The sequence below is a fragment of the Marmota flaviventris genome, chromosome 17 (assembly GCF_047511675.1).
Source record: "Marmota flaviventris isolate mMarFla1 chromosome 17, mMarFla1.hap1, whole genome shotgun sequence".
NCBI lineage: Eukaryota > Metazoa > Chordata > Mammalia > Rodentia > Sciuridae > Marmota > Marmota flaviventris.
Window position 1 is genome coordinate 48200849 of NC_092514.1, and position 26271 is coordinate 48227119.

Genomic DNA, 26271 nt, shown 5'->3' on the forward strand with positions numbered 1-26271 from the left:
GAAAAAGAATATATAAAATCTAAATTTTAATATTATTGCATGCTAAAATGATATTTTATGATATAATGGATTAGATAAAATATATTTAATTTCAGTTCTTTCTTTTTACTTCTTTAAAAGTGCGGGTACTTTAGAAAGTTTCATTAAATTTCTACTTGACACCGCTGTCGTTAAATTTCTACTTGACACTGCTGTCATCTCATCTTCAGTTACTTCCCAATCTGCTCTCAATTTAATCTTTCATTGTTCATTCATCCCTTCATTCATTTCCTAAATGTCTGAGTACCTACTCATTGCCAGTCACTGCTTTAGATTGAATTCAGAGAACAAGTTGAAGATAGGTGCCCTCAGGTAATTCACCCTTGAGTTGGGGGGATATTGACAAAGGGCAAAACAGAAAAAGTAAATTATATGATTAAAGAAAGCAATCAGCAATACCCAAACACTCCTCTACCACAGTGAGGATCGAAATGCTGGGTGAGAAGAGTTCAGAGAGGAGGTAACTGGAGCAAGAGAACAGTGAGAAATGAGGACAGATGGCAGATCATGGAAGCCCTCGGAGGCTTTGACGTTAATTTGAGGCATCTACATGCAGTATTTTTGGCTTTTTCTCTAAGAATTACTATGAAGGAAAGTCCTGGAGAATCCTAACTTGTGTTTTAAAAGGATATCTCCAGCTGCTCTTCTCTAATTAACCTACTGGGGGAAGTGCAGAAGCAAGACCATGTAGCAGGAAGTTATAACAAGGTAGGAAAGGATGATGCCTAAGCCCAGTAATGAAAGTGGTAAAATAGTGTAATTTAAAAAAATTCTACTGGCCCCTAATTCTGTAGGGTCAACAAGTTGGATATGGAGTATGAAAGAGCGGGTTAGATGAGAACTATAGTTTACTATTATTTTTTTCAACTTGTCAAATCTCTTCCACGGTAGCGGATTGTCTAGAATTTTACATCATCATTCTCATGCCTGTATGCTTCAGCCCCAACATATCAACTAACATGTCATTTCCTGACATCTTCATCTATTTCCCTTATGTTCCTGGTCCTTTAATAATGATAATGAGGAGGACAATGATGGTAAAAGAAAGCATATCAAAACTATTATTTTTCAAGGATCTAATTCCTGACAGATTTAGGCTCTTAACTTTCAAGTCCTATGAATAAATTATAAGGAAGATAGGATTATTACTTTTTGAGACATGAAAACAGGAACATATTAACAAATAGTATAAAGTTAGCATACAAAGAAGGCCTATTTTGATTCTAAGGATAAGCTTTTCTCTTTTATACCATGATTCCTATGCCATTTCCTTTGCATGGAATACTTTCTCCTTTCTTTGTGTGGCCCAGTCCATATGCTACCCTATCTATGAAAAGTCCCCTTATCCCTTATCCAGCGTTTTGGTTTGGATATGAAGTGTCCCCCAAAAGCTCCTGAGTTAATGCAGGAATGTACAGCAGTGAAACGAGTGAATTATCAGAGCTGTAATCAAATCAGTCCACCCTAGTTTGAATGGACTAACTGGAGGGAAAATGCTGGCAGGAGGGGCATGGCTGGAAGAGGTGGGTCACTGGGGGCATGCTCTAAAAGGATTCATCTTCTCTGGAGCCCCTTCCCTTTCTTTCTCTGCTTCCTGGCCACTGTGAATGGAACAGTGCTCCTCCACCATGCCCTTCCACCATGATATCATTCTACCTCACTTCGAGCACAGACCAATGGATTCCACCAACATGAAGTAAATGTCTGAACCTGTGAGCCAAAATAAATGTTCCCTGCTCTAAGTTGTTCTTGTCAGGTATTTTGGTCATAGCTACATAAAGTTGACTAACATAGCCAGAATTACACTTTCTTCCTCTAAATTATATGGTAAAAGACAAATTAATTTCATCTTTTAAGATTTCTTCTATTATTTATGACAATCATAATAGTTAATATTTGAGTGTTTCCTATGTGAGATATACATAATATACTATGTATATTGTATCACTCAATACTTCTAACACTCTTGGAAAGGATCCTATTATCACACTCATTTTTATAGATGAGGAAAATGAGGCTTAGAAAGGTGAAGTGATTTGCTAACGGTTAAAAGATAAAAGGAAGGATTAGGAGGATACAAACCTGCATGGTCAAATTCCCAAACCCATTATCTACTACACTCATCCATGTACCAATTCATTGTTCAGCACAAGAGTCTCTCTCACCTGTTCATATATTTTCATCTGTATCCCATTTTTCCCTATTGAAGCCTATTTAATTCTGGTGCATATTATTTATTGATGTGGATCTAACCTTTATTATTATTTTTTTAATAACAGAAACTAGTCCCTACAGAGAAATAAATACAGGAAGGTCTCATGTGGAAAAAGTAGGTATTACTAGAAAAGGAAAATATAACTGCTGTTTTTCTTTAGATTTATATCTTTTACACATATATATATATATATATATATATATATATATATATATCACTCTTTAATGTAATCATTTTATCAAGCATGGCTTCAATTCTTAAGTGCATATGTTGTAAGCACTTAGGGGAAAAGAAAACTTTAATTAAATGTAGAAAAAGCCCACTCCTTAATTTATTTTACACATAAAAATTAACAAGGAAAATTTATAAATGTTCAATTTCAGAACACAAAGAAACACTAAAATGTAAAAAGTCTTGGCCATATGTCCTGATGCAGGTATTAAAGATGTAAAATTATAAGAACTAAAAATGCATATCAATAAAGGCACAAAATATTTAATAAAATAAGGGCCTGAAAGCTGCCTGAAAAATAGAGGATTTCAAAAAACTTTATTAGGAAATAATTTCAAATGAACAGAGAGTTCATCAAGAATCATCCTCATATTCTTCATCTAGATTTACCAGATTCAGATTTTTCTGTTCATGAATAGAAATAAGTATTTTTGCAAACCACTTGTGATTATAGGTTGTTGTTGCTGAGATTTTGTATGTTCTCAATCTCTGTCATATATCCACATTCATACATACACACAAATAAGTGTGTTACATATACATACATACATATGTAACACATATACATGCACATATTTTTTAACCATATGAGGATAAATTACTTATATCATGGCCCTTTATCCTTAACAGTGCAGTATTTCTAAGAATAATGATATTACATAACCACAGTTCCATTAAAGTTAAAATTTGATTCGATATTTTCCTCTAATCTACCACTTGTATTCCAGTTTTGACAATTTACCCAATAATATCCTTCCTAGCATTTTTTTCCATTCTAGTATAGAATCAAGTCTAGGGTCAAGTACTGTATTTAGTTTTCATAACTAAAGACTCTTTAACTTTTTAATGTTTATTTTTATCAGCTTTTTAAAAAATGGTATTGACATGTCTGAAGCATACAACTTCTACACATATGTGCACACACACATACATACACCCACACTCACACACATTTAAAATGAAATTTTCTTTCTTGGGTTTCTCTGATGTTTCTTCATGGTCACAGTCAGGTTACACATTCTAGAATACTACACAGGTATCCTTTTCAGAGACTCATATTTGGAGTCACAAAATGTTCTTCATTAGTAAAATCAAGTTTTAGCACCAAAGTATTTTCTGATTTTTCTACTGTATAATTACTATTTTCACCCTTGTAATTAATAAATGGTTTACCAAGTATAACTAATTAGAACAAATGAAAAAATGTCAATATGTAGATATCCTAATATTCATTAAAATTTCCCCCTAAATTTACCATCTAAATTTGTGCCTAATTCAGTCTTCACTAATAAGTGAATAATGCTAATTTCCAAATCTAGCAGCTTCTCTGCAGTTAGCAGTCAGCATTCAATTGCTTATGAGCAAGAGTATTCCTTTCTTCTACTAGCCAAACTATTTATAAATGGTATGGACTCATAAATTACTATCTTTTCAATGGTTTATAATTTATTAATGTACCTAGTATTTTTGGGAAGTTCTTCCAAATTTGGCCAACAGAAGTCCCTTCAAGGTACTTCCTTATGACACATCATTATCACTTTGAGCACCTTCTTGTCGTCTGGCATAAGATGTTCCAGGTTTCTAATGTACTTACACTTCCCTATCCCTGAAAACTGTCATTTCACCAACAGGAGCCTGGGTTCCTGTAGTGGGAGATGGTATCGGACACTTAAATAAGGCTCTGTGCTCATTAGATTCAGGCTCTCTTTTAATTCGAGAATCTTTTCTTGAATTATAGTTCTAAATATTAGTGCTATTCAGTTGTTTTGGTTCATTTCTTCAAGAAACCCTTATTTCTTGATTTCATTTTCCTGATTATTTTTTTCAATACTTGTTCAATTGAATGTATCTTCCTTGGGGCTCCTGGAAATTTAGATTTCATTTCGGATATTATTTTATTTTTTCTATTTCTTTCCTGAATTTTATCAACTTTCACCTCAATTTTTCCTGTTTTTAAATTTCAATTCTTGATAATGCTTTTTTTTAAATTTATGAGATTTTTTTTTCTTTACCCCCATGCTTATTGTTGTATATAACTGAGTTGGAGGGTTACATTACCATTTTCTTCAGTTTTGTAATTCCATTGTTTTGTAAAGTTTTCATCAGGAGTAAGGCTTTAATTCACATCATTTGATTTCTGCAGTTGTTTGGTAATAATAAAGACAGAATTTTTTCTTTCTTTCATTCTTTTTGTTTTAATTTCACAGCAAAAAGAGTTCTTAGTTCAAGAGCACCCTCTTCTGTGCAGTTTTTTTTTTAAATGGATCACGTTATTGATGGTCATGGGATGGAGTAGGGTAGATTGGTATGTCTTGTTTCTATCTCATTTCAATGAAATCCTTAATCCACATCCCTCCCCCCATGCCCTTCTTTCCTGCCATTGCCTAATCTCCAAGGTGTTCCATCCATTCTCTATTTACCTGATCCTTCTGCAGAAGCAAAGATTTTCTGAGGCTGCTGCTTCTAGATGGCACACTTCAAGTACTATTTCTTACACTTAGTGCAGAGAGCTATCAAGTCCTGACTCATACCCAGGATTGTGGCATTTATTATTGCACTTTCTGATTTCTGGGGCTGATTTTGTTTGCTTTTTATCTAATTCCCCAGCTTCTCTCTACTCTTTTTCAGTCTTTTGAGTCTTCTTTCTTCTGCTCTCTGTTCCCTAGATTTCACTGGCAGGCAAGATGAAGGAATTTTGTTTTGTTGTTTGTTGTTTGCTTGACTTTCTTCTGTGAAGGTTGTGGTGGTCCCTGTCACAAAGTCATACTGAAGATGATTCCTGTATGACTACATTATCTCTTTGTTGATTTTATGTTTTCTGGCAGTTTAGGGGGAAAGAGATTCAAAATCAAGCATCTCCACTGAACTTTAAAAAGTATTCTCTTAACTCTCTACTCCTATTCATATTTTAGTTGTATTTGTGCTTTTCTTTCATAATGATATTTTTTTAATTTGACATCAAATTCTTTGAAGAGTATGCAGAGTAAAACTAAGTTTTTTTTTTAATTAACAACTAAATGTAAAAAAATGCTTTGTCTTGGAGTTTTATTTTATTTTGAATTATTTTGCTTTCCTTTAATAGGATAAGGTATGAATAACAATAGAAAGGGAAAAAAGAAGGAAGACAAAAAGAAAGAAAAGAATAGAAATGAGATTGGTCATTTTGGTCCATGGAAAGCATTTCAAAAAGGAGTTCTGACATTTCTTTGAGCAACAGTAGCAGGATGTTAGTGCAGATACAGTCAACAAAAGTGATTTTTCTTAAAGACATATACCATTTTATACTGAATAATTTGCATCAGTAAACTCTGGGATATTATAAAGAAGCACTGCTTTAAATTATACCTTGTTTACACACACGGGCAAGACAGACAGACAGACATATGCTACATGTACTCACTTGTTTCGCATTCTGGAGCTCTTCTGTCAATTGTTTCCTTTGCCTCTCTGACTCCAATAATTTTGCCTGTATTTAAACACCTTGAATTAGTAACTTCTTATAAAGGTATTCATCAGTATAATTTTTGATTCTTTATTTCAAACTTATGAATTCCCCACACATCAAAAACTGCTACAAATCTAAAAATGTAGTTCCCAGTCACTTTCCTGGCTTTAACATATCATTTAAAAGTAATTAGGTATCTATTATATAATTGTGATGTAAAGATATTTTTGCCTCAATATCTGAGGTCCAAAAACGTGAATCAGAATCCAAATGTATAAATATTAACTAAGTTTTGGACAAGAGCTATCTTCACCGAAGAGCTTCTAAATATGTTATCATTATCATTAATATTAGCTAATAATATGTTAGCATTATCATTAGGAATTAGAAGTAAAGAGAGAACATATAAGGTTGGGTTGCCTATTATTTTACTAATTTAAATTTAACTTACTCTTAGAAGATTGTCCAAAAAAAGGAAGATAGGACAGGTATAAACCAAATGTGAAATAAGAGTATTAATACAGAGTAAAATATTATTACCCTTGAAGTTAAAATTAAGGCAAGCATATATTATAAATAGTCCAATTTTCTTAAATATATTTTAAATATATCCAAATTTTATTGATCAACTCAGAAATTGTAACAGTAATTTAAGAATTGTTTTACTACAAACCTGAGGAGAGGAATGTTAAAATTGAGTGGTAAAAGATTCATGGCAACATTGCAATGTTTATAAGAGGCAATCTGTTTTCTGAAATAGTTCAGCTCACTCTTGTCTAAGAGGTGAAATGAAGGTATGTGAAGATGAATATAATATAGTGATCTAATGAACATGCTGCAGATCAGGAACCACAAGACTGCTGGCTCTTATGCTTTTATGTTCTGGAATTCACCTTCACTCTTTGTCCTCTAGGCTTTTGCATTCAGTGAATGGAAAATATCTATTCTCATTCACCTCTCTGCAAAGTAGCATTGCTGTGAATTCTGCAAAAAAGGCTATAAGTTCAGCCCACAGTGCTTTTTTAAAGATTATTTCTACAAAATAAAAATCAGCCATTGGCATAGAATTATCTTGGTGTCATTTTTATTTGTACCAAAAGTCAGACATGAAGAATAGAGATGTCACAGGACAATGAAAAGTGATGACAGAGCATCTCCATACTCACAACTTCCCTTAACAACCTGTATGTGTGTGTGTGTTTATGTTACGCTACAAGAAGACAACTGAAAATACAAACATTACCTCAAAAGTATTAATTGCATAGTACAATATTTTGTATAGCTTTTAAAAATCATCTTCAGTCAATAGGTAAATTTTGAGGTAAAGGTAATTATAAAACGTACAATTTGTTTTATCTGGGATTTCAGTTTTGCCACAATCGGATTTGTTCAGTTACATTTCATGAACTTCAAATGTGACCCTAATTTATTGCATGGCTCCTCAGAGAACCTTGTGTAAATATTACATAACTATGAATTATATAATTTTAATTTAAAATATTAGTAATATTGATGTTCAAATAAAAACTGAAATATATCATTAAATTTAACAATGATAAAATTTAAGAAAACAAAGAAGATTTAGAGTCTGAAAATTCTGATATTCACATGATTTACTTATTTATGTAGCAATATGTAAAGTAAAAATGGTATTTTATCAGGGTAATCAACATTGAAGCTGTTTTTTTAAGAGAATATGAGGCAAAAACCATCCATTTATTTTTAAAACTAAGTTTCTATTTTTCCATCTCAACTTTTGTTACAAAAAAATGAGGAAAGATAATAATAACTTCAAAATTATTAACAGAAATATATAAACTATTCCTATACCAGTGAAATGCTTGTAAACATCTGGAAAGAATGTGAATTGGCAAAGTCTTTGAAAGGAAATCTGATACCATTATAGAAATTTCTATGTTTACATATCCTTTAATACAGCAATTCCACTTCCAGAAATTTATTCTATTCAGATACTTATACAACTGCCCCAAAAATACATCTACAAAGCTTTTAAAGTGTAACTGGTTTTTCTTATATTTACTTATTTATTTATTTACTTGTATGATGCTCGGGATTGCACCCAAAGCCTCATGCATGTTAGGTGAGCTATACCCCCAGCCTGAAAGTGGAATTATTTCTAATAATGGAAAGAGCCTAACTATCCATCCACAGGGAATTGGCTACATAACCTTGTAGAGAACTATTCACTGTTCAGAATAATATGGCAGATCTATATATATTACCTGAAAAGCTGCCAAAAATTTAACTCTGATAAAAAGATAAGACAAGTTGTAAAAATGTTTCACTGTATGAAGTAACTTATAAAAAAATTAAAATACACATATACACTTTCTTTCTTTTCTTTTTTTTTTGTTAAGACTTCACATTTTTAGAGCAGTTTTAGGTTCACAGTAAAATTGAGAGAAAGCACAGAGATTTCCCAGATATTCCCTGACACCACATATACATTTATTTTTTGAAATAGGACTGGCTGTGTACAGAAGCTGTCTGAAAAGATAAAAGATTTTTTTTTTTTTTTTTTAAATAATGGCTTCTGCTAGAGGGTGGAACTGTAAAAACTAAGGGAGATCAGCAAGAATTCTTTCTTTTTTTTTGCTGCAAGTTATTTATTTCAACAAAAATAAAACAATTAACAAGAGAATTTCACTTATTTAACAAAGTAATTTAAACTATATATTTCTAAAGTGAATTACTGGAAAATAAAGCAGCTATGTTGCTTTTCTTAAAGATCTGAAAAATATAATGGCTTTCTGTAAAAAATAAGGATATAATTTAAATTTAATATTCTACTAAAACCAGAAACAAACTGTCTAAAGAGAATCCACATGTTACAGTATATTTGGGATGTGTAATCTTTCTTCCCATATATCATACTGCTTAATTTCATTTACATTAGCAAAACATGATGCACTTTACACATGCCCCTGCACATGGGAAAAATGTTTCTCAATGAACATTGGAGGACCCAAAACTCTCACAGCTTGCTTTGTTGCTCTTCATCTAATTCTGCTACTGCTACCAACAAGAGAAGAAAAGTAGCTACATCAGAAGGCATAAGCAAAACTAACTGTTCACAATAAATATGGATATTGCCAAGTAGAAACACATGTGTGAACTAAGAAATTAACTCTCTAAAGACCTATTTGCTATTAATATTTTTATTATTAAAAATAAAATAGCCCTAATACTTCAGAATCCAATACAGGTTTGCTGTTTTTCTTTTTTCTAAAGAAAATATAAGGAAACTAAACAGGAGGTTACCTTCAATAAATTCACTTCTTCTAAGGCATTATTTCTTTCACACCTAAGTCTTTCCATTTCATCTGCTTCTGAAGAGTCACAGGGCAGAAGCTATCAACATTAAAAAATAAGAGGAACATTATATATTAGATGGTAAATATGAGGCCTAACAAAAAAAATCTCTTCTGACTTGTCTTAGGCTTTTGCATTCTACTAACAAAATTCGGTTTCTTACTTTGGAGTTGTTGGATTAGATTAAAGAGAATACTAAAGTAATCTGGCACAATTCCATTCGTGTAAGTTTAACCTTACATTGCTGTTTCTTATTACAATTTGAATGATTAAGAGATAGACATACTCTGCAAATCCATTTATGAGACTTATTTTAACCAATATAATTTTCCTTAAAAGTTCAAATTCCATGACGGTGTTTATGATGTCAAGTAAACACCAAAATGTGTACAGTATCAATTAAGATGGTTTATACAAGCTTAGTGAAGTATGCTTATTAATTTTATATTTGGTTTTAAACCCAATGAAAGACAATGCAACAGCCAAATGGCTTAAAGAGATTCCTGCACAGAAACTGTGGATTGAAGATAGTATTAATAATTCATCTGCTAGAGAATAACAACAAGCAGCAAAGATGACAATTTCTCTTACATGTAGCATGATTTCTTTGACAATGAATTACTGTAGAAAAAAATAACAATCTAAGCAGAGAAAAACACATAAGTCTGATTACAGTTATCTTCTTCATGGAAGCTACAATAGAACTTGAAAATAGTACAGAAAATATAATTTAAAGGATTAAGTTTATTAAGTGCTATAAAGGATTACTATATTAAGTGTGAGCTTAAAACACAGTCCTTTAAATAGGAGACACAAATGTAGAGTAAGGAAAAGATAACAAAAATTATTAATAACATCAAGCATTTAATGGGAACCTATTAGTGTAGATTCATTGCTAAGGACTATTCAGTTATAGCTTTCTAATAATCTTGTCACCATTTTACAGAAGAGAAAACAGGCTCCAAAATGTTGGTAACTTGCCTAAGGTTTCATAGTCAATAAATGGTCATTTCAAGATTCTCATAGAGAGCCAGACACAGTGGTGCACAATTGTAATCTCAGCGGTTCCAGAGGCTGAGGCAGGAGGATCCCTAGTTCAAAGCCAGCCTCAGCAAAGGCAAAGCTGCTAAGCAACTCAGTGAGACCATGTCTCTAAATAAAACACCATACAAGGCTGGGGTTGTGACTTAGTGGTTGAATGCCCCTGAGTCGAATCCCAGGTAAACCCCGGCCCTACACCAAAAAAAAAAAAAAAAAAAAAAGATTCTCACAGAGGTCCTATATCATACTATTTAACAAAAATCAAGGTAGAATAGACCTGATCAGATTTGCATTGTATACCTGAACAACAGAAGTAAGAATTATTCTTCAAGTTTTCCCCCAAACATTATTGACTTCTTTTGCCCTGCCACATTAACATTTGAGTATCTATGGTCATTATCCATAATGAAAATGATTTCATATTTTTTATCTGTTGCTCCAATGTCTCAGAATTACTCAATATGTACATTCATAGGAATTGATTCTTACTTCTTAAAAATATTTTTAGTTGTTGATAGATCTTTATTTTTTTATTTATTTATATGTGGTGCTGAGAATCGAACCCACTGCCTCACACAAACCAGGCAAGTGTGCTACCACTGAGCCCCAGCCCCAGCCCAGATTCTTACATTTTATAAGACTGATTTTTAAAATATTTTCAAATGTAACACTATTTTCCAAAGCATGTTCTAAAAGTCATTAACTAATTTTGTGTAAAAGCAAAACTGAGTGGTAGTAACAGTGGTATAGAAAAATATAAATAATAGAAAAATATATAATTATGATTAATAATAATAATAATAGAAGGGAAATCAGTAGAGCAAGTGAAAGAGCTTAAGGGATGGGGGAGAGAAAGGGAAGATACTGAGGAATGAGATTGATCAAATTATGTTATGTGCATGTACAAATACATCATAACAAATCCCTCTATTATGCAGAATCATAATGTACCTATACAAAATTTTTAAAAAGTAAAAAAAAAATTTCTTGCTTTGCTTCCCAATAGTCTTATTATCTCATGAGCATGTACATTTCCAAAAAGAAAAACTAATTTAACAATTTGTTCCATTTCTTCAGTAATTTGACCATACTACAAACCTCATGCTTTTGCCCCTGCTGCCTCTATTAATTTGTTTTATTTAGCTCATAGAATTCATGTCTACAAAGCACAATTTAGGAGTTACAGCTACTTAACATTCACATGGGCCTAGTCAAAGTTTTTATTCTGAGAAACAAGAGAATTCAGAAGTCTATATAAAATTTTAGATAATGAATTTATAACAATTTATTGAGAGGAAACTATGGATTGGGATTTTAGGAATGTGATCATTAACTTTTAAAAAAATTTTTTTGTAGATTGTAGATGGGCAGAATGCCTTTATTTTATTTGTTTATTTTTATGTGGTGCTGAGCATCGAACCCAGTGCCTAGCGCATACTAGGCAAGCACTCTACCACTGAGCTATAGCCCCAGCCCTGTGATCATTAACTTTTGAGCTTAACATCATGGATGTAAATCACACATAAAAGAGTCAATGGGGGAGTCAAAGCACTAGCCTAAACAATCAGAGGACAAACCATAACTTTAATCCTGTCACTATTTTGGACTACTCAACATAAAAACTGCAGCCAGAGGATTAGCTATAGATACTATTTGTTAATTCTTTTAAAAAAATCCCTTTATGCTCACTGACTTTTTTAAAAAAATAAAATTCTATTTAAATATATTTCAGCTAATCAAGCAACAAATAAAATGAACTGTTGCTATTTAACACCAATAATTCCAGACAGATGCTTAATTTCAAATCTACCTAAAATGCTTTAACTTCCCTCTCTACATTGTAAATCCCTTTCCTGCCTGGGTCTCACATCATCATTTGTGACCCTCAAGCTCCTTGACCTTGCAAGAGCTGGCAAATGACCTTGGGAGGCATTTCTTCTCTGCATTCTCCAGTTTCCCTCTGGAGAAGCTGAGACACTGTGAGTCACTGAATTGCACTAATAGGTCTGAGCTCACCTCTCTTTCACTGTGGCTCCACCATCATCATTTTAGTTAGTTTTGATTTCCGTCAATTCTGGACAGATACTATTCCACTGGCCACATTCCCTGACCTAAATTCAGGTTAAACAGAACAAAACAATAACTTCTGTTTCAGTCTAATTTTATTGATAAGGTTTTATATTAGGAACCCATTCAACTACCTCCTTTCCTTAAAAATTGGACTATACCATTCCAGTCACCTAAAAATGTCTGTCCTCTTCTGATCTTCTATTTCCCCTACTACTTTTTACTTCTTGTGTTTTATACAACTTCCCTCCCATCCTCATATTTCTAAAATAATTACAAGCAGCTTCACCAATCCAACTGCTATTTGACAAAGTAAATGCCTCTGCTAACTTTCTTAACCTCTTTGCTCAAGCCTTTTTTTCCTTGAAACTTTCTTCTCCAGGGTTGTGCTACTCTACCATCTCACCTACCCTTCTGAATAGTTTGTTGATCTGCTTCCAGTGACTTATCTTCATTTTTGCTGCTTAACTGGGAGAAGGGAGAATTCCCCAAAGATTGTTCCTTTCTCCCTTTCTTTCTACAAACTGGGTGATCACCCTCACTGTCATGCTTTAACTATCACTTTCCTAAACATTCCTTCTCCTGGTGTGAAAGTTCCTGAATTTCAACGGCCTTTGGTTATTTACACCTATCAGTAACTTGGATTCACTCTCTCTAAAGCACAACTCATCATCTTCTCTACCTTGAATAAGGTTTTCTCCTTATTTTCCTCTATCTCTTAAGGTATCATCATTCATAATCATCCTAACCAAAACTTGGGAGTTATCTTTGTTCTTCTCCTGGGGTTCTCACATCTAAACAGTAAGTTAAGCTCTACTGATGATATACCTGTGGTTGTTTCTGGTAACAACTTAGATTTGTTTTTTCATTTCCTTTATATTTGTCTTTCATTTCCTTTATATTTTTCCTGCTTTCACAATAGTTTAGTTCTTATTATCCTTTTTTAGATTTTTGTTCATAGTTCAGTATTTAGACTACCAATCACCAGTTTCATTCCTTTCCTAGGTAACCAATACATACAATTCCTCTTTCTAAAATACTAATTTGATCTTGGCACTATTCTCCTAAGTGGATTCTGAGTATGGGATAAAAAACTAAACTTTACATTTAATGTTTACCCTCTAAGATCTAACTTCTGTCACCTTCATGTACCCAATTATCTTTTTGACAAAGTAAACTACTTTCTGCTTACAATCACATTCTAACCTTTTTCCTGTACACTCTAATACTCTTATCATTCTATGCTCACCTCTTAAGCAGACAGAATCCAACTTACCATTTTAAACTAGTTCAAATGCCAACTCTGTTATGAATCTTCCCTAAATGTTTTAAGCTATTGTTATTATTATGATCTTATACAACACACTTTTTTTTAACCATAATTATGTGTACATTACTTTCCCACATACCATAAGGACCAGATTTCATCTATCTTAATAACATGTGCCATGGCACCTGAAACAATGTAATGTGTACTGTAGCTGTTCAATATATATCTGGTAGATGTTATTTTTTTCTGGTACTGGGGACCAAACCCAGGGACAATTTACCACTGAACTATAGCCACAGCCCCACCCACTCCCTTCTTTGAGACAGGGTTTCGATAAGGTGTTTTAGGGCCTCACTAAGTTGCTGAGGCTGGCCTTAAACTGTGATTCTCCTGCCTCAGTCTTCAGAGCCACTAGGATTACTGTTGTATGCCACTACACCCAACCAGAGCCCAAACTGTGAAAAGTCTGCTCTAGGGAATTTACAGTGTTCTCACTGTGCTTTTAAAATAATCCATTCAGATTACTGATTATCCTGATAAGACTGTCATATTATGATGGGCTACAGTCTGCTGTTGCAAGGTTCAGAGTACTGCTGAATGTGCCCCAGCCTTGCCTTTTCTGTGTATGACCTTGTGTCAGCCATGTAACCCTGTGAGACTTTCTTTTAATATAACAGTGATTAGAATCACGGCAAGATAATTATATTTTCAGTTCTAAATACCATATTCTCCAAGATCCGAAAGCTTTTTGTCACATAAACAAAAGTAGGACTGACTTATACTGACTCAGCAATTCCTACTTAAAAGATAGCATCTCAAGAAACCTTATGAGTCAGACAAAATGATGAACAGAAGAAGCTAGTTACAAAAGAGTATACTGATTCTGTTCATTATGAAGCTCACAATCAGGCAAAAGCAACCTAGCTGTTAGAAGAGAGCATGGTGGTTCCCATGTGAAGGTGGGAGTGGCAGCTGAGTGGAAAGATGGCCTGAAGGAGACTTTAGAGCAGTGATTCCACTTGAGATAATGATCCAAATTCATCACATTGTACACCTAAGATTTTTGGGCTTTTCTATGTGTATGCTGGATTTCAGTAAAAATATTTCTAAAAAAAAAATAAATTAAGATATCTTTAGCAGCCCCTCAAAGGGAAAACATGTGAGTAAAAGACAAGCAACCCAAACAAAATGATAATGAACTTGACTCTGCTGTTTTTGAAACTGAGATGGTTGAGGGGATAGCCACAGTGGAATTTCCCCACCTTCCTAGACTGTCATCATTCTCAACCACAGATCAATTGATATGTTTCAGGAAACACTACACGATTTTTCAACCCCAAAATGTTGGGAATTACATTATAAAATAAAAGTTATTTGTGTTTGGTGAGTTACTTGAAAAGTAGGGAATTTTATGGTGTTTTTCAAACTGTGGTACATCATCCTCTAGTGAACTGAGAGACCAAAATTTTTAGTGAAATAGAATTGAATTATTATTAAATAAGAATGCAATACGTATAGGAAACTGATGATTTGAGAGATTTTTGTTTTAGGTATATATGTGAGTGTAGTAAAAAAATGTACTAGTATTATGGATTCAAAAAAAGGAAAGCCAATAATTGACAAGAATATATTCCTGTGACAAACAAATACAACATGATATAACATAATGTAATAATGATGGAACAACATTTTTGTTCTGAAGCCACAAGAGGATACTACTGGCATGTAGAACACCTTGCATAATTGCCATCAGCACTATGCTTCTTCTATCAATGTATCACAGATTAAGCAAATTCTTATCTGCCCTAAAATCATGTGGGTAATAAAGAAATAAACTACTAATTTGGAGCATGAGTATCTCTTTTCAGAGGCTTTAAAAATCTTTGCATGCTTCTATAGTTCGCCACTTCATTGACATGATGTAAACCACCTTTGTCTTTCCTCATAAAAAATGGGCATAGCAGCTTTGAGAACTATTTGGTAGTAAAAAAAAAACAATGCTCTGCCATCAACATTGTGTAGATGAATACATAACACCGAATCAGTTGTGCTTCTACACTGTAGTTATTCTCTGATAAATGCTAAAAAATTTGTTCTGATAAATCAGTGCCTCAATTCTGGGAAAACTGGGTGCTTTCCTGAGAGTTACTGAAAAACTAAGTGTTCAGATGGGCAAATGCTTAGAAGTAAAAAAAAAAAAAAAGGATTACTAAATAAAACAAAGTAATTTTAAACTTTAAAAATACTAACATACATTATTTTCTTATTGAGAGAATCAGCTTTATTTTTTCTACTAAGCCAATCATATATTTATACTTTGTATTTCCAGAACCATGTAGTTAATAATAAATAGCATTTGAACTTCCTGTTAACAAGGTTATTACTTAAAAACCTCAATTCTATAATTTGGTTTTGGTTTGTCCCCAAGGGTTCATGTTTGGGGATTTGGTCCATAGTATGGTAGTGTTGAAGTGATGGACCTTTAAGAGGTGGGTCATCAGTCTCTAACTTACTGTTTCCAAATGTGATCTATTCCTCCAGATGAATTTCTGCTGTTAGGTTCTGACCAGAAGTAGAATCAATGTCACCCTTCCCCATAACAAATTTTAGACTCTGGACTTGAACTCTAGAACTGTGAGCTAAATAAACCCCTTTGCTTTCTAATTAGCCTGTTTCAGGTATTTCACTATAGTAATAGAATATGCACTAATATGAATAGAGCTCTAAAAATAACCATAAAGTAAAAGTGTAATTTTAATTCTTAATCATGAACTAAAAGAAAGTTTTTAGAAATGTGTGACATTTTATCCTCTCATTCAAATTTACAGGTAGTTAGCAACTGATTCACCATATTATTCATTTAAAATCACATTTGAAAACAATAAGAAGGAAAATAAATATAATCATGTAGAAATATAAGCAATAATGAGAGTTTTCTGGAAAATGACAGGCCTCCTGGTTGTCAGTTGTATTTTTATACAAAAACAAAGAATTAAAAATTCATCTTAAATTTTAAAAAGAAACCATTTACTATAATGGCAACAAAATATATAAAATAAGATTAACTAGATTCATTTAGCCTATAAAATAGCAATAAAGCCTATATTAGAATATGTGAAATGTATTAAATGACATCAAAGAAAACATAAATAAATGAAAAGCCAAAACATGTTCATATATAGGAAGATGTTGATTCTTCCCAAAATGATCTATAAATTTAATAGTGAAAAATGTTTGTGAAACTTATATAGACATGATCAACAATAGTCAAAGCTATATTTTAGAAGTAACTGTATGGGGGCACAGTTAGAGAGATGTTGGTAGAGGGATACAAATTTCAGTTAGGTAGGAAAAATAAACTCAAGTGATATTTGTAGAAAGTGCTGACTACTTAAAAACAATGTATTATATTTTGGAAATTCTAAGAGAGTAGAACACCATTTTCACCACAAAAACTAAATATGTGGGGTTAATTAGCTTGAATGGAGCCATTTCATTGTGTATGTGTGTATGTGTGTGTGTGTGTATATTATATATATATATATATATATATATATATATATATACATTTTTTGAAACATCATGTTGTACATGATAAATATATATTTTAACTTCTCGATTAAACATACCTTCATACATACATATATACGTAAGTAAGACAAATAACTACAAGGTTGGAAACAAGTCTTTATCAGATATTATACCTTTTGAATCTATAAATAATTGAGCGGAAGAATGCAGAAGTGCTCAAGTAAATGTGCAAATTTTATAAATGATGGCTCTGGATTGCAAATAACACATCACATTAAAATAGGAATTTGAATTTTAAAACAATTTTTAAAATAACTGATAAAAATTTATGTGATTTTCTATTGTTTTGATCAATTAATAAGTATAACTACAATTCAATCTAGAAGAAAAGATTAAAGTCTTATGAAGCAATGAAAACATTTTATTCATGTAAATTTTTTGCAGCAAAATGATAGGATGATCAATGACTTTCGAGCATAAAATCAGAGTCCATCAATGGAACATTCTAGAACTATAGAATAGAAATAAGAGCTAACAAAAGGAAAGAAAAGATATACTTCTCAGAAGAAAGAATTGATGCATAAATTTTCTTTCAAGTGTTTATGAGTAGCAAAAATGATAGTGTTTAAATTTTACTCGATATATTTAAAAGATTTATATAACTGCTTTCTTTAAAAAAAAATAATTATAATAATTGGAAACCTGAACAAAACGCTAACCAAAATAAAGATGGTATAGCTACTCTATTTAACTAAATAGGAAAATAAAGAAACATCTTAGGATATTGAGATTCAATACCTGGGATAAGACTATAACAATTCAAAATTATATATACCTAATAATACAGTCTATGATGATGTAAAACAAAAATAAACAAGACTAAGTGGGGGAAAATTTAAAACTCTTTCAGTAACTGATAATAAAAAATGAGAAAAATGAGTAAAAAAAAACAGAAAATATGAAACCATGAAACAATCTTGACTTTATTGACATGGGAAGCACTGTACTCCAAACTGCAGAATATACTTTCTTTTCAACAGATTGGGAATATTTAATTGACTATAATCACTACATGTATAGTCAAAGAATTAATATCACACAGAATATGTCTCTAATTTTAGAAGAATTAAACTAAAAATAAGTAACCAAAAAGAAACTGTATAAGAAAAAAACTATTTAGAAGTTAAGCCCCCAAAAAAGATCAAGATAAGCATCAAAGAAGGCAAAGAAGTGGAAATATTACATACCAAATGATGATTAATATATGATCTATAAAATGTATTGGTGGAATTACTTGTAAAAATTATATAGTATATTTTTGAAACAAAATTAAGGATCTAAACAAATCTATATTAATCTTTGGTAAATTTGAGTATTTTGGTAAAAGGAGAACTTTTCTAGAAAGACACACATTAACAAAATATTCAAGAAAAGAACAAAACAATTGAACAGAATAATAGCCTTATATAATACTGATTAAAAGTAGGAAGTACATTCCTCTCCTGAAAGAATCTAGGCCTAGACAATTTGCAGATAAAACATTTTCAAGTTCTAAAGAAATAGTTTCAATTGTTAAGATTTTTCCAAAAAAATAGAAATGGTAAAAAAATTTAAGATGTGTAAAACGATTAAAGTATCTTAGAAATTATTTTTTACTCAGTTTTGCTGCTTGTATTCAATAGTATTTAGAATAGGTACAATTCTGTGGAAATGACAAAAACGTAATCAAATGTCTACCTAGAAAATCCAAGAAAAATAACTGAAAAACACTTGGAACAAGGGAGACAGGTAAAATGATATCACACAAAATAAGCAGCTTAAAATGATAATATTTCTTAATCAATCAAAAATGTAACAATGAAAAATAAATATCCCATTTCCAATAGCATCATAAGTTATAATATCTTAGCAATTAATCCAAAAATAAATACTCAAAATATATATGAAGTAAGCTATAATTTTCTTTTTCTAAAAGATGAGCAAAGATCTGAGTAAAGAAATAAGTTATTTTCAATTCTTCCAAAACCATCCGCTGAATTCAATACAATTCCAAACAAAAATGAAAAAAGTCCCATGTGTTTTTATTATCATAGCAAAATGATTCTAAAGATCATCTAGAAGATCAAAATTAAGAATTATCTAATATACCAGATAATAATGAATCTGGTATTAATTATAGAGCTACAGTAATTAAAATACTAATGAACTAGCAAACAGAAATGGAACAGAATGGTGGATCTAGAAACAGATCTGCTTATCTAGATATAAATTTAGCAAATATAAAGTTTGCATTTCAATTCAATAGCCAAAGTGCACAAGGACAGGTTGTTATTTGACAATGGAACCGGACAAGGGCTTCAGATGCATAAATAAGAATAACTTTTGAATTAATTAAAATATATAAATTGTATATAATATAAATTGGGAAGGTGTTTTTAAAATAACACAGTATCAAAAATTCATAAAAGGACGGAAAGATTTGATAGTATAAATGCCAAGTTTATACTTATGAAGTTAATAAATTTAAAAAATCAATTTTATATAAAGCACAAAAACAGTCAAAATCAAATTTATGATGTTAGAAAAATAAAGAGTAGTTACTCTGATTTTTAGGAGTGGGGGCGTTATTGCTAGTAACAGGAAAGGAACATGGGTGTAGGAGAGCACCGGGGGTCCTGATAATGTATTTCTTTATTTAATGTTATGCTTCATGGGATTGGTTCTGATTGTAATATATCAAAGGATATAAACTTATGATAGAGGCACTCTTCCATGTATATATTATGGTGTGTTAAACAAATTAGATTGGACACATGATACTTATCTGTTTAATTAGCTTTCCAATTGGCAAGTTGTCAATACTCATGACTTTACATATGGGAGTAGAGGAGCTAAGGAGAGAAAAGGCTGGAGGAGATTGAAAAAACTCCTATTTTTGGTTTTAAATTAATCTGTTTTTATATATATGTGTGTGTGTGTGAGTGTGTGTGTATATATATAATATATATATGTATTTATCCAAGGAAGTTTATATATATTTATATGTATTTAAGTTTATAAATGCATATTTATTATATACGAAATATAGTTTATAATAAATATATATTTGTTTATTTATCCAAAGAAGATACATATATCTTCCTTGGATAAATAAACACACACACACACACAAATAAATTTGTTTATTTATCCAAGGAAGATATATGTATCTTCCTTGGATAAATAAACAAATATATATATATCTTTCCAAGGAAGTTGTTCTTTTGTGTAGTCCTGGTATTGAACATAGGAACACTTTACTACTGAGCTAGGTCACCAGCCCTTTATGTTTTTTAGTTTGGGATGGGATCTTGCTAAGTTGCCAAGGCTGTCCTTGAACTTGCCAGAGTTCAAAAAGTTACTGGGATTATAGGTGTATGCTATCATGCTATGACAGAACATGTATTATTTGTATTATTTTTTAAAAAGCTAGTGAAAAATTTTAAAAGGCCTACATATATGATCTGTAACATAAGACTGTGACTTAAAACTGAATCAAGATAATTCTATAGGGCAAGATAATTCTATAGGGCATACTCTACCTGTGAATCTAATATGTTGGAAATTTCATGTGCACCAACATTTACTTCATCCAACTGCAAGCAAAACAAATTTCTGGCAACCTGTACAAAATCTGAAATGAACACATTTCAGTAAGAACATAGCATTTAACCTCATCTAAATAAATGTCATCTTTTCCCACATAAAGTTGTAACTATGTATTAGAACTAGTGCTTCAGATTTAACTTGCATAATTTATCTTAAAATTGTTTTTGCCAACTGATGGGTAAATGTAAGTTCAAATAAGTAAGAAACTGGTTTTATCTCATTTTAGTTAACTTTGCTAAAGCTAATAATTCAGTTAAGATAATAATAAAGCAAACATATTACAGATGTCTTTAATTCTCCAACTCTTTATTGTAAGTAGAACTTTTCCTGAAACATATGACAATATTATGACTTATGGCTTTTCTAGCTGGAAGAATCTGAAGTTTAGAATAATAGCAGCAGCTACTGTTTACGTAACAGCTGCTCTATGCCAGGCATGGTGCTTAGCAATTTTATCCTCACAACAACCTTTGGAGGGAGGTTCTCTTGTCTTTTCCACTTTAAAGATGAATAAATTGGGGCAAACACAAGTTAATTGTCTTAACCGTCTTAACCTGCCCATGGACACTGAGAAAATAAATAGCAGCAGTCTGTAGCTTTCTTAGACACTAAGAGTGAATTATTTATCTATGTATTCTCAAAATTTTTAGTTTTGACTATTATATTTCTTAATTTCTAAGGATTCTTTTAAATATTTTCTGATTATTCCTAATTTACAAATTCTTACTCCTGTTTCATAGATGCATTATCTTCATTTGTCTTTTTAAAGATGTTAATTATGGTTTATCCGATATTCTTGTTTGGCTCTTCATCATTTCTCCTTCTTTTTAAATTCCTTTTTTTCCTGTTTGTCTGATACTTTGAACTATATTTTCTGATAGAGGATTTCCCCAAATGTCTGGTAACCATTGGTTATAATAATATATTTAAGAATCAGGCATTAAAAAAGTTAGTTGGAAATTTTGTTATGCATAACTTGGCTTGTCAATTGGCAGATTAAACTACAGGGCAACCGAGTGGCCTGCTGACATTTTTGTTAAGCTTCTTCAGACAGAATCCTACAATCTCCTGCCTACAGTTATAAACATGGCTGTAAATTCCATGGAGCAATCTGGGTGTGTGTTGTGAGTAATGACTCACCATACACTCCCCCAAATTTCTTTGCTGCTGGCAATTATAGGGCCATAATCTCTCTGCTTTAATTTCTCAAGGAAATAAACTTCTTTTTCCCTGGAGGTGTAAGGGAGTGGTAGTTGCTAGCCTGCTTGACAAGGGGCAAGAAACAGCACCTATAATTCTTCTTAGGAACATTTCTAACAGTCCTGTTTCAAATGTGCTGCCTAAATGCTTTTAATTTCCAAGGGTCAAATCTACACGATCTCTATTGTGACTTTGTTTAATCTCTGAATACTTGGGCTTTACCTGACTCTACCCACTAATTCATTTACTGTACTTTCCTTAGATATTGTGGTTTTGGTTATATATGCATTTCTGTTTCTTGTTCTTATTACTTTGACATGATTTTCAAGAGGAGATGAGACCAAAATTATCCTTTTTTATGGCTTCAAAACAAAAAGGCAGATTTTCTTTTTAGTAATAATAGATGTTTTTAAAATGATTCAATGGGGCATCCACCATATAAGAAAAACATGAAATATTTAATGCCACCAGAGATGGAAAAAAACTGTAACATTCAAACATTACTGATAGCAGAACAAGTATATGTAAAATGTCTTTGGAAAATAACTTACCAATATGCACTGAAAGTCAAAATCATTTGTGAGGATTTATCCCAAGAAAGGGGATACATTCACAATAATAAATACAGATTTATACTACAAACCATCAAAATTCCCAACAGTAGAAAGGCTTAATACTATAGTTTGTCAATTAAGTGGTAAATTATGTTGTCTCTAATAAAAATAATTATGTAGCACTATAAATATATTTATATCATTCTAGCTAAAAAGAGGAACTAGAACTAATCTCACAGTAGTAAATCAGGACTTCTATATATTGTCTTTGCTTCTTTTGTTATTATTAAAGCAATCTATGCAATAAATATAAAATTAAAAAGAATATAAAATTAAATAGAATAATGATATTTTAGAGATGAAAGGTTCTAATAAAGTTCTCCTTTCTGCTATTAACTATTAGAATTTTTAGAGTACTGAGACTAAGGATCTTTAAGTCAATGTGGTTTTACTCTTCATTCTCTCCTTCTAAAGAACAGACATGCTTGCTGAAAATGGGTCACAGTAATTCTTCACTGAGTTTCTGTGATATACATGATGAACCTAATATTACCTCCGAATGACACTGTCCCCTTTGAGTCTGCTTGTACTTGCTGTTTCAGGACTTGGTGTTGTTCCTTTGTGGGCTGGATACCAAGATAATTTAGAGCCTGGAAGGAAAAGGCCTCATGTAAAGCAAGATTTCAAATCTTCAAAGAATAAAACTTTTCACTGCAATTTTTCCAACCCAGTGAAAAAAAAAATCCACATTAGGAACAGTGATCAAAACCAAATGGCCAAGGAAAGTATGCTATTTATGGATTAACTGCCTATAAAGATTACAAGCCAATGAAATATATGGCAAAGTCCTGGAGACCATTTCTAGAAAGTCTCTTTTCCAAAGCAGAATTAAGCACTTCTTTTTCCTTTTCCTTCTCTCTTTTGGCTTAATAAGGTAAAGGAAGAGAGAAAGGAGAAAGAAAGAAGGTAAGACAGGAAGGAGAAAAGGAAGGGTAGGAAAGAGAAAGAAGAAAGAAGATAGGAGGAAGGAAACACTGCTGGAGTTTTGAGCAGTGTTTTTGAGCAGTTCATGAGGTACCTCAATAAAGATGGTAAAATAGAAGGGCAGTTGAATGTGGGTCCCCTGCACTGTGAAGCCTCCTTGTCAGCCTTGGACTACATTTTTTCAGGCTTCTTGGTGTGAGAGAAATATAACCACTATTATTTTGGATTCTCTCTCTCTCTCTCTCTCTCTCTCTCTCTATATATATATATATATATATATATATACATACATACATACATATATATAATATATCTTATTATAAATAAATATATATATATAAAATATATTGGATATATCTTACCCAATGTACAGGGGCTGATCAGATGCCCTATTATTGGTTTCTAGCAAAAACAATATATACTGTCAATCACATCACAACTAAAAGGTAGGTAGTTTAATATTGGTAATTATTCCTTACAAATTTCTTCTGCCTTTGTAATACGTTCACTCATTCCTCATTTCATTCACCAAATATTTACATGGTACTTACTATTTGTCAGGTACAAAACTAAATACAAGGGATATACATGATATATGGTCCCTACCCTCAAAGACTCTATGGTCTCGAAGGAGAGAATAAGATGTGAACAAATATAGTAACTACAATACACAATTTAACATAGTGTGTGCAGGGTATGCTATTTCGAAAAGCAACTAGTTAATCCCCAGGCACACAATCTTACTGGGCACAATGAAAGTAGGAAACAGGAGGCAGAATATCAGGAAAGATTCTTCCAAAAGTTTCTTAGCATCATCTGTCTGCCCTGTTGAAGTCCTAAGTATTTGCCTTGTGTACATGGAATAATAATTCTTAGCTTTGTGTGTTTTCCTCTTCAGTTATAAAAATGTTCCAAATACCATCCCTCAAAAAAAAAAAAAAAAGGAGAACACAAAAACTCCATGTTATCAAATATATCATGTATTAGTTTGAAATTTATAAATATGTGAAATAAAACTAATTTAATTGAAAATTTCTTTATTGTTCTTAAGCAGCCATACTTTAACGTCATTTACTATATAATTATGTATCCCCTAAGTAATATGCACTTTAATTTTATGCATTTAAAATCTTACATAAATAGTATAATCTAAAAGTATTAACTCTACAAATTAGTTTTATTTTACCTTAACCTTATTATTTTATAATTGCTCAATATTATCTGTAAAACTAGTTTACTTATTTTAACTGTAAATGGTATTTCATGTATGAATACATTATAATTTATTATTCATAAGTAGTTTGTTATCTATAAGTAATAATGTATTGTCCAAAAGTTCCATGATTGATGGACTCTTTAATTACTCTGATTTGTATTTTGATTACAAAATATATATGCCTCTTTTTGTAGATGTGTGAAAATTTCTCCACAGTATATTCTTAGAAGAGAAAGTGCTAAGTCTTAGGGATATTCAGTGACCACTTTATTAGGTATTGTTTAATTGTTCTTCACATTGGTTGTGCCAACTTATGCATACTAATAGTATATAAGCATTCCTGTTTTCTACATTTCAACAGCATTTGCTGTTTTTACACTTTCATTTTTTGTCAGTATGTTGGATATGAAATATTATGTTGTTAATTCGAATTCCCTTAATTACAAGTGAGAATAAATATTTTTTCATGTTCATTAGCAGTGTTTTTGACTTATAAATTATTTAAAATATGTTTTAAATTTTCATAGAGTTTTAAGATGTATCTTTTGTTACTGATTACTAATTTGGAGGCAGTCTTCCAATATTGACAATCAAAACTTCCTAGACATTGCCAAATGTCCCCTGAGGAGAAAAATCATACTCCCATCCTTAAGAACTACTGCTTAAGCAACACTATTAACTTGGTTAATTTATATAAGCATGTATTGGCATTATGTTCAAGCTTTTACTATGAACATAATGCCAATACATGCTTATATAAATCATGTATTTTTTGCACAAATTTAAGTTTCATTATATATAATGATCTATGATTAAAAATTGTCACTATATCACAACCTCCCATTGTATACATTTTAGATCTACTATATGTTTTTAAAAATATTTCTCATAGTACTGTCAAGTACTTTTATTGAAGCATTTAGTGGTCATTTAGATACATACATCTCTTTTTCTTAAAACACAGGGATATAATGAAAACCCTGAACAAACAGGACTTTCTAAGTTCCCTTAGTTTATTACTATTAAGCTATATCCCCTTTGTTCAATCAACACTCTTCCATGACTGTTCACCTTCATCCCAAACATAAGCAAAAAATTATAAAGACTGTATTATTTCATTGGGTCTTCATTGCTGAAGGCTTCTGTGTCATGTAAAATTCATATTCATATTAAATAAATGTGTATCTATTTCTCTTGTTAATCTTTTTTGTTATAGGTGCTCTGCCAGCCATGAACTTAGTGATAGATGAGAAAAGAAATCTTTCCTCTCCTAGAAGCAAAAGTCAGGTACTTAAACAGAAGGAGGTACTATGGGTAAAGAAACTGATCTCACTGATAAAGCATGAAACACAAAAGCTCATCGTACAATAAAACACTGACTGATGGTCAGTGCTACAGATACACAAAGTAGCACAGTATTTATCATAATTAGCAAAGTTTGGATGACAAAGAAATTGAGTCAGCATTTGAACAATTACACTGTTCAAATTTCAAATT

At 31.7% G+C, this 26271-nt stretch overlaps 1 protein-coding gene across 5 annotated transcripts in view; it reads right to left on the bottom strand.

The window, feature by feature from the left end:
* Stxbp4 (syntaxin binding protein 4) overlaps positions 1-26271 on the bottom strand; it is a 161070-nt gene that overhangs the window by 90762 nt on the left and 44037 nt on the right. For all 5 annotated transcript variants that reach the window (XM_071603791.1, XM_071603790.1, XM_027924780.2 and 2 more), the window contains 4 exons: positions 23128-23224; positions 20754-20845; positions 9213-9302; positions 5886-5951 (listed from right to left, as the gene is read on the bottom strand). In XM_071603791.1, coding sequence (XP_071459892.1) covers positions 5886-5951; positions 9213-9302; positions 20754-20845; positions 23128-23224 — 345 coding nt within the window. The remainder of the gene's footprint in view (positions 1-5885; positions 5952-9212; positions 9303-20753; positions 20846-23127; positions 23225-26271) is intronic.